The sequence below is a fragment of the Mandrillus leucophaeus genome, unplaced genomic scaffold (genome assembly GCF_000951045.1).
Source record: "Mandrillus leucophaeus isolate KB7577 unplaced genomic scaffold, Mleu.le_1.0 Scaffold213, whole genome shotgun sequence".
NCBI classification, from domain to species: Eukaryota; Metazoa; Chordata; class Mammalia; order Primates; family Cercopithecidae; genus Mandrillus; species Mandrillus leucophaeus.
Genome location: NW_012102177.1, coordinates 1,230,146 through 1,240,196, shown reverse-complemented (window position 1 = coordinate 1,240,196; position 10,051 = coordinate 1,230,146). Strand labels below are relative to the sequence as shown.

The window sequence follows — 10,051 nt, the reverse complement described above, 5'->3', positions numbered from 1 at the left end:
GCGGATCACAAGGTCAGGAGATCTAGACCATCCCAGTTAACACGGTGAAACCCCCGTCTCTACTAAAAATACAAAAAAAAAAAAAAAAAAAAAAAAAATTAGCTGGGCGTGGTGGCAGGTGCCTGCAGTCCCAGCTGGAGGCTGAGGAAGGAGAATGGAACAAACCCGGGAGGTGGAGCTTGCAGTGAGCAGAGATCGCGCCACTGCACTGCAGCCTGGGTGACAGCAAGACTCCATCTCAAAAAAAAAAAAAAAAAAAATTCCCGAGTGATCATCTCATAATGAGTCTGTTTGATAGCACCTGAAGTTATGCTGAGGAGGTGACCATGTGGGGGCCCTACCTAGCCTCAGCATGAGGTCAGTCACCAGAAAGACCTAGTGAGTACAGGGTTGGAACTTTCAGCCCCGCCTACTGACCTCTGGGAAGGTAAAACTCTTGAACAAAGATTTGATGAGCTCCCACACATCTGAGGTCCCTGGGGGGTGGCATGCGGGAGAGGGCATGGAAGCTCCATGCCCTTCCCACACAACTCACGTAAGCGTGTTTATTCGGCTGCTCATCTGTAATCCTTTGTAAAATCTTTTCCCAGGAACTGGTCAATATGAGTGCCGTCCTGAGTTCTGTGAGCTGTCCTAGCAAATCCAACCGGAGGAGTGGGGTGTGGGAACCCCGATTTATAGCCAGTTGGCAAGAAGTATGGGTGGCAACCTATGACTTGAGACTGCATTTGAAGTGGGGCAGTTTTGTGGGACTGAGTCCTTAACCTGTGGGATCTATGACTCCAGGTTGACAGTGTCTGATTGAATCGAATTATAGGACATCCAGTCAGAGTCTGCTGGAGAATTGCTTGGACACCTGGTCAAAAGAGTGTTCTGTGTTGAGTGTGAAAGGAGCATACACCTGGGGCATGTCTGGGGCCATCAGGAAGCCTTAGAGACAAAGGCCATCAGACAACAAGGTTCCCAGGAGGGTCCCTGGCAACAAACTGGGCAGGCTCGGGCTGGCACTTGATCAAGGGGGCTTTGGGCTTGAGGCAAATATAGACTGTTCGGAAGGGAAGTGCATCTGGCAGTGGGCTCTGGGAGGGGTCAGACTGGAGGGGCCAGGCAGTCTCTGGAAGTGAGTATGAGGGCAAGGGGAGCTCATTTACGCAAGGCTTTGAAGGCGGGTGGATAATAGGGGCAGGGAGTTACCTGCTCAGCCACAGGCCTTGTGTTGGGTAAAAAAGGGGTCTTGGTCATCCTTACGGTTGGCCCAAGTAGAGCCAATCAGATTCCTTTCTTTTCCTTGGACTTGGAGGGACTCGGGAACTGCAGGCAGAAATATGAGAATGAGCCATTGTCTTTCAGAACAGAGGTCAAGGCAGGGTGGCAACCCTGAACGTGGACCTTTTGGGGGGACACAGACAAAGCAGTGGTGGGAGAGAAAAGGAGAGGTGGAGACCCAGTGGCCCCAGAGACAGGAGGGAACCCCCGACGTCTCAGAGTTTCCTGTGTCATCTGTGGGTGGGCTCTGTGGAGTTTCCGTCCATTAAATGTTCTTTTTGTCGACATGGCTTGAAGCAGTTTCTGTATCTTCAAAGCAAATGACCCATGCCAAAGACAGGGAACCGAGTTGGGAGATCCCTTGAAGGACCACTTGGAGGGAGCTGCATATTCCGAGTCTTTCAAGCAGCCCCCCGTCCCGCCTGTTCCCCTGAGAACAGACCCCAGGCTCTGCCCCTGCTCTGACTAGCCTCCTGCTCCTTAAAATCTCGTCCAGTTTTTGGGTCCACACTCAACTTTTTTGAGTTACATGCTGCAGGTGGTTTCTTGGGTTTAGAAAGGCACCATCTAGCTCCTCTAGGGCTGACACTGCTGCTCCTGGCAGCTCCCAGAGATGGTGAATCCCTCGTTCTGGGGCTGAGACTGAGTCCTCTTAGGACCTTTTCTACTGCCCTCATGCAAGAAAATATTGGGCCAGAAAATCTGTGTGGACCAAAACAATCTGTAAGATGTTCCCATCCCGTTCTCATCTTATGCAAAATGGGACAGAAACACATTTTAGATACTGACGTGCTATTCTCTGTCTCTCTCTCTTTTATGTTACACATTATATCACAAGAACTTTCTGACACTGTACCAAACTTTTACCATTGGTCTTTAGAAACAGCGTGACAGTATGTCACACAAGTGCCCCATCATTTGTATACCCATCCTCCCTGGGTGGACACTGGGAGGTACCCAATCCCTTGCTATCACACACAACACTGCAATGAACATATCTGTGCTCTCGGCCTTGTTTGTATTTTGTCATTACGGAAGATTCCAGAAGGGGAACTTATGAAACAGTGGGCATGAATTTTTGGTTGCTAGTCTTTCTCAAGTAGCATGCCAAGTCCTCCCTCCCAGTCAAAACTGTGCCTGTGATTGCAAAGACCTGGTCTGATTGCTGTGCGAGTTGGTGCAGAGGGGGACACCCTGAGGCATGGTTCTCCTGGAGCCTCAGGCTTTCTATAGCCAAGGGACCCCAAGCCCTGGAAATCAAGAAGATGGGTTGGGGAAAGGCAGGACAGGCGCTTCCTGGTAACACAGGTGACCAGGCTTGGCTGTCTCCCCGCCCAGTGCTACTTCCACAATTAGCGTAGCGCTGATTTCCCAAGATGGGAATATTCTGCTAACCTTTAAAAATACGTTTGTGAGCTGAGCTGAAATGTGCCCATGGACAACCTGTGGTTCACTGCATTCCTGTCAGTGACCAAGCCCATTATAGCATCATCACAGCTACCTCACAGAGCGAGCCTTTCGCTTCAGCTCTACCAGTGTATCATAGAGCTACCTGAAGTCGCTTGCTTACAGCGGCCCTAATCTTCTCATCTAGCCTACAGCAGCCAAATTATCCACTAACTCTATGAAACAGTAAGGTTGGCAGCATAGACCTCTGCGACTGAACTAGTCTTTAGAACATTTTTGAATTCTCAGTCTCGGAAAGAGCTAGCATATGATGAGGATTTTCTCTGTGCTGGGCTCTTTGCTTGTACCATCTCACTCAACCCTCATCAAACCTCAACAAATGAGGGGTGTTTCTCCTCATTTCATAGCAAGGAAGTTAAAGTCAAAGAGGTTATGAAACTTGCTTAGGCCACACGGCCAAAAGTGGCAGAGGTGCAGTTTGAATTAGGGTGTACCTGACCCCATGGCCCGTGCTTACTGGGATGTATTACACCACGCCAACCCTCAGACAAACCACCCTCCTTCCTCACCCCAGTGATGCATGAGACATCCTGTCTTCAGAGATTTTCAAAAAAGAGGTGTTTCCCCAACTTGCTGGCCCCAGCCCAGGGTTTGGAAGGCCTTTCCCATTTTGTTGCCTTAGTTTCTGAGATGTTGGGGCAATGGAATATCTGGGAAGAGAAGCGAGGCTTAAATGCTTCCCTGGAACCACAGCTGTGCACAGTACAAGAGAGTAGATCACAGGGCACATTCTGTCCTGTAGTTCAGGGTTTCTCAGTCTTGGCACTATTAGCATTTTGGACGAGATTATTCTTTGTTGGGGGATGAGAGGCATTGTCCTGTGTACTGCAGAACATTTAGCAGTAGTTATGCCCCCACCCCTAGTGGTGACAAATCAAAGTGTCTTCATATATTATTGCCAAATGTCTCTAGGGGACAAAGTCCCAGTTGGGAACCAATATATAGTTCACAGGCCCAGGTGCCATTGGAGGCTGGCAGAAAGAGGAGGCCAACAAAGACCAGAACAAAGGTCCTCCCAGAAGAGGTGACCCTGACCCTTGGGCTCCTTCAGTGGCAGGAAGATGTGGCTCAGAGGGAGGGTGCAGGGAAGATGAGTGCTTCCTGGAGGACCTTGGTTCTGACATGCCAAGGAGATGACTGTGATCAGGAAAACTCAGATATTTCTTCCTCCTGGAACAGCAGCTTCAAGATAGCTGCTCCTCGACTGGGAAGGTCTTGAATCCAAAGTGCTGAAGGGCCAGCTAGGCATCCACAGTCTCAGCCCCGGAGGAAAGAACTCATTTCTAGTGGTGCTTTTGTCACCATAAGCCCTCTGAGGAACCTACCCAGAGATTTGTCCGAGGCAGCAAGAAGGGGAAAGTAGGGGCACAAAATGAAAAGTCACCTCCTCCTCTCTAGAGGGCTTTGGGCATTCAGTGGATAAATCTGTCTTAGGCCCTGGCATTTAAACCCAGGTCACTGACTATAAACATGGGACCTCTGTCCCATGACCAGGGTTAATGGCATATCCTGATGACTAATCTTATTGCCTTGGGGAGACTGAGACACTGATAAGGAAAAGCAAAACTTGCTTACGTGTCAACTCAATAAACTAAATACATGATGTTAATAATGCTAATTATGATGACAGTAATACTTCACCTAGCTCTTGGAAGACGTTGAGAGTGAGAGGTTTAGGCTCACTGCTAGGAACTTCATTTCTGGGAAAAGAAGTACTGGGGTGGATTTCTTACCCTTGTCTAGAATGCTGCATGTCCACCAAGATCACTTTCCTTTACTTCTTGGTCCCACAGTGGACATATTCTTTCCTGCCTCATTTACAATTAGAAGGGGCCATGGAATGAGAGTAGGTGAGATGCTCCAACTCCAGGTTAGGCTCATTAAAATGTCCTGCACCTTTCTACACACTCTCTTCTCCCATCTGCTGGTGGCATGCAGAGCATCCAGTAGGGGCTTCTGAGGCCCTGGGAAATGGTGAAGCCACAATATGGGAAGAGCCTGGATCCCTGAATGACTGCTAGGAGCAGAGTGCAACCTCCACCTCACCGCTGACTCCACTGCCCATTGACAAGAGGAAGAAATAAACTATTATCACGTCAAGCCACTGAAATGTGTTGATGTTGTTATAACAACATAACTACATGGTAGACTGTTAGCTTACCATGATTGAAATATTATCTTTCCATCCAAATCGGCCTTTGTCCTTCAAATATCACCTCAAGCGCCCTCCCCCAAGAAGCCAGCCTGATTGTTCACTCTAGCCTCACCCTCCTTTTAATTCCCATGGTACTTGTTACCCACATCACACAATTCACCTCTTAGCATTTTCTTTTTTCAAAGCAGTACTTCCTAATGAATTGTAAGCTTCTCAAGGCAGGAATCATGTGTTAGTTTTTTGTATCTTCACAATGCCTAATAATAATGATAATAGCTAACATATATATTGCTAATCTTAAATAATAAGATGCATAAAATATGATTACACATAGAGTTTACTTGAGTGTGCGGATAGCCACCTAGGAGACCTCAACTCCAAACGAATGGGTTCAGCGTTCCAAAGTGGAGAAGTTAAATTTTACTTATACAGAGAGAGACAGAAAAAATTTTAGCAGGATTATAACGTTTTCCACACAAGACAGTGCATATGTTACAGTGATTTGATTGGTTACAGGATGCTGCATCCCAACGAGATGACATTATTACTCTGTAGGAGGGGGAGTGATCTGAGGGGGTTTTATCTCCGGCACCACTTAGTCTCAATTGTTTACAGGGGGTAAAACGGCAGAAGTTGCAGCTGCATGACATGTGACTCAGGCTGCATAGTCACATTCCTCTGAAGACTCAGAACAATTTAAGTTCCAACAGCTTTCAGTTTGAATTATTTGGCTGGGTGCAGTGGCTCACGCCTATAATCCTAGCACTTTGGGAAACCGAGGTGGGTGGACCACCTGAGGCCAGGAGTTCAAGACCCGCCTGGCCAGTATGGTGAAACCCCATCTCTACTAAAAATACAAAAAATAGCCAGGCGTGGTGGTGCACACCTGTAGTCCCAGCTAGTCAGGAGGCTGAAGCACGAGAACTGCTTGAACCCAAGAGGTGAGGGTTGCAGTGAGCCAAGATCATGCCACTGCACTCCAGCCTGCTGTGCTCCAGCCTGGGTGACAGAGCGAGACTCCATCTCAAAAAAAAAAAAAAAAAAAAAGGTTTGAATTATTTAATTTCACAATATTCTGTCCCAGGAATCATTATATATATAACATATATATATCATGCTTAATATTATACATGTAATATATGTAATTATAACATATTATACAATTATATATGTGCATTTAGCTTCATGACAACTCTGTGACGTAAATGGTACTGTTATCCCCAACTTATAGGTGAGGATGTTGAAGCACAGAGAGGTTCAGCAACTTGCTCAAGGTCACACAGCTAGTAAGTTTCGTTTGTGTCTTCCCTGGTAGGGCTTGCTAGTGGCTCAAGCACAAGAAGCTGGGTCAGACTTAGAGACCTGGCTTCTTTGACATAGAAAAAAGCTAAGAGGACTTGAAACCTCATTCAACCCTCTCATTTGATACATGTGGAAACTGAGGCTCATAGAAGACTGGTAGCTTGTCCCGGCTCACCAAGTACAATAAGCCCAGTGATAGGGCCACAACCTAGGGCTCTAAGCCCCCAGTCTATAGCTGTGATGGTGCCAGGCTGTTGTTTATATTATTTGGTCTCTTGCTCCCTTACGTGTTCAGCAGATGGCAGTGTCTTCAGAGTGTCTCCAAATACATCTTACATTCATTTAGGGAATGCAGCGTCTCTGGGTTATCTGTTAAGGGAGGAAGCATTGTGGACTGCTGCAAGTTTGCCTCTCCATCCTTCTCTGTCCTTAGCACCCTTGGTGGGAAACAGCCTCTCTTCTGGGTGCCTCCCAATCACCGCCATGGGCCAACTGCACTGGGGTGGGGTGTGAGGGGTAGGGAGATGGCAGTCCTGAAAATGTAAGGCGGCCAAGACTCAGAAAGACACATCTGTGCCACTACAGAATTTCTCTACCAGCATCCAGGAGGGACAGCCAGCTGGTAGGAAGGAGCTCTGGGAACTCTCAGTAAGCTGTGTTTACACTGATAAGCACACTGCTTTAACTAAGGCTCTGTATTCATTTGAAAGAGGTGTCCTGTCTTACTAAATTGTTGACTTTCTGAGGACAAAAATTAGATCTGATGCTTCTTTGCAGCCTTCTAGAGCTAAGAACATTGTTGTGTGTCCAGAGTGTTTCTATCCACTCTCCAAACCACCAGTACAGTTAGTTTTAACGCTAAAATTCAGTGATTATCATCTGGCAATTGCATTGTTTATAACCCAACCACTTTCCTGACTGCTGGACTTACATCTCTGGTGAAACTAAAAGGTTCTCTTCCACCGAAACTCTTCCTGGAATTTTCATCTTTTAATCCTGCTCCATTTACACAGGTGTACTCTGCATTTACACAGGTATACTCTCACCTTTAGAAGAGGGCTTAGAGCCTTGATATCTTCTATCAAGTGATTTGGTGTCGGGCATTGCTCATTCTTTGTTCTTCTGATTCTCAAGACTGCCTGAGAAGCTGTCATTCCCGCAGCTGAAAATAAGGAATTTGGATTCCATGCTGTTTCCACCACATCGGAAAAGAATATCCGTGAACTCTCTTGCAGGAAAATGGGAATTTCCAGAGAGAAATCACTTCTCCCCTTTCTTCTCTTCCCACGTCCTCTTCAGGAGCCTATAATTGGGCTCTGCCAGCATACTCTGACTGGCTAACGAAGGGTCAGATATCTGTAGTAGTAACAAAACGCTCTTTTTCTACATGTCTACACCTCCTGGGGAATCTTTGCTTAAACCTCTACTGGCCCTCCTCCCATCAAAAGTCAAGAATGTTCCCCTCCCTGTCCAAGACTAAAATGAACAAGTAAGGAAATAGATTTTACTCAGCCTATTTCAACAGGGAGAGCACTCCAGAGACGATCAGTGTCTTGGCAGCGCAGTTTTGCCTTTTATAGGGAGGAAGGTGGAATGATTGACAGTTGGGATTGTTTTGCAATCAGGATAAATTTCAGTCAGGTGAACAGAAAATATTCTCTAACTAGTTTGGGGTCGGGGGAGTGTTCTAATCTCAACTAATTACTCGATTATCATCAGCGGGAATTTAAGGTCTGTCTGGCTTTATTAACAGGCTCAGAATAAAGGGGAAAGGTCTCTGTTTGGCCTCGTCACAGGCAAACAAGGGGGTCATCTGCACGCGTTTTATCTGAGTCACGTGGCGATGGGTGGTTCTTCACAGGGTGCCGTTCCAGAAACACAAATAGATGAAGGGGTTTCTTAATCACCGCTGTTTTCTAGGAACACAGGGCTCAGGTAAAGTTCAACTTCACCTTCCTCGGTGTTTCATCAGGGGAACCCTTCTGGAAGCAAAGATGTGTACTTCTTACTGCTGGCCAAATAGCTTCTTAACAAGGATGAAAGAGAGGAAGACGCTGGGAGAGGAGGCGCCGTGGCTCGCGCCAGTTAGTAACGCATCACAGCTCGCGGTCGTCGTACTACAAGTCCCAGGGAGCAACGCTCGCTTTCTCGCCTACTGCGGGCGGGAACGAGGCGCCTCGGGGCCTGACGGGAACCACCGTGGTTTGGCTGAATGACGGAAAAGTCATTTGAGCGGGTCTTCATTTTTCGGAAGAGTATCTCAAAAGCTCTTCAAACAAGGCACGGACACAGAATCTAGAAAATGATAAAGAATCAATGATAACGTTATTTCCACGGGGGCCAGACCGGGATCCACCCGAGCAAGGTATTTAATTAAAGCCCGAGCTCCAGCTCAGTTTTCCCAGGAGTCTCCTTTCCGGCCGTGCCTTGGCGTCAGTGCTGTTGCGTCTTCTCATTGGCCGGTTGACGGGTTGCGGCGCCTGCGCGCTGCATTCCTTTGAGGGTCGTGGGCAGACGCCATTTTGGCCCCAGCGGTGCTTCTAGGAAGTAGAGCGCCGGCTCGCGTGCCTGCCTGCCTGCCAGCCTGCCAGCCTGCCTCCGCTTCCAGGTCAAAGCATTCGCCGTTGCCGCTGCCGCTTTCTTACTCTCCGCACCCGTTAAGTTCTCCGGTCGGGCGGGAGTCTCTGAACACTCAGCCGCGCCTTCCGGGGTCACACCGCCTGGAAGGAGGTGACGGGGGCGGCGCGGGGCGCGGACACTCCCCGCTGAGAGTCCGCCTGCCATGGACTCGGAATATTACAGCGGCGACCAGTCAGGTGGGGCAGGGACCTGGGGGACCGGGCTGGGGGGCGGAGCAGTTACTCGGCGGGTCTCGGCCTGGCACCCCGCGGGTGGGGGCAAGGAGGCCCCCGAAACCTTCCCTCCCGCGACCCGGCCCGAGGAGGGCAAAAGCCCACTGACCGGCTGCAAGCCTCGAAGCTAGAACGTTGGAGACGGGATTCTGGTGGGAAAGCTTTCTTCTGAATCGGCGAAGGTTTTTGCTGAAATTGGGAAGTCACTTTCGTATATTAAGCTCCTATTGTGTGCAAAGTGCTAGGGAAGGAGAGGTATCTTCTGTTAAGAGTTTTCAATAGTTGAGTAGTTGGAGAATCCAGGGGGCGATGGGGCGGGGGATCCTTCCTGCACTTTTCACTCCTAAGGGAGTGGTTTAATCTTGCCTGCAACACCGGACATAAGTGCAGGACGCATGTTTCAGTTGCATGCATAGAGTAAGGAATGTACTTCTGGCACTTGTGATTTTTGTGCCTTTCTTCCACCTTAAGACGGTTCCTCTTTCTCCTCACCTTCCTCACCGAAGTTTGGTCTCCTTTCTTTACTGTTTGTTTATTCTGTAAACTCTTAATGGGGCCCACTCTGCTGGCACGGTGCTCGGCACCTGAGATTAAGGATAAGTGAAGCAGAACCTGGTGTGGGAAACACGTGGGGTTTGCTTTCCCTTTGTGTGCTAGTTGTATTGGGGGTTCTGTCTCAAAAGTTCTTAAATACACCCACTATGTAGCCACAAAAATTGAAAATTAAAAAAAAAAAATAAAAAAAAAACTTGAGTTCTCAATGGTTTAAGCGTTAAGCTCTTTACTGTTTTGAGTTCATTGCTTTTCCTTACATAGGACAGTGAATTGTAATGACTGCAAAGGGTTTTCCATTCATGCACTGCTTAAAAACACCTTCCTAAGCCAGGTGCGGTGGCTTATGCCTGTAATCCCAGCACTTTGGGAGGCGTAGGCGGCCAATGGCTTGAACCCAGGAGTTCGAGACCAGCCTGGGCAACATAGTGAGACCAACACCACCCCCACCCCGCCA

The 10,051-nt window shown here is 48.2% G+C and overlaps 1 protein-coding gene across 2 annotated transcripts in view; it reads left to right on the top strand.

The window, feature by feature from the left end:
- Positions 1-8,395: 8,395 nt before the first annotated feature.
- IWS1 (IWS1 homolog (S. cerevisiae)) overlaps positions 8,396-10,051 on the top strand; it is an 87,300-nt gene continuing 85,644 nt past the window's right edge. For both annotated transcript variants that reach the window (XM_011980486.1, XM_011980487.1), the window contains exon 1: positions 8,396-9,006. In XM_011980486.1, coding sequence (XP_011835876.1) covers positions 8,973-9,006 — 34 coding nt within the window. In that variant the 5' untranslated portion in view covers positions 8,396-8,972. The remainder of the gene's footprint in view (positions 9,007-10,051) is intronic.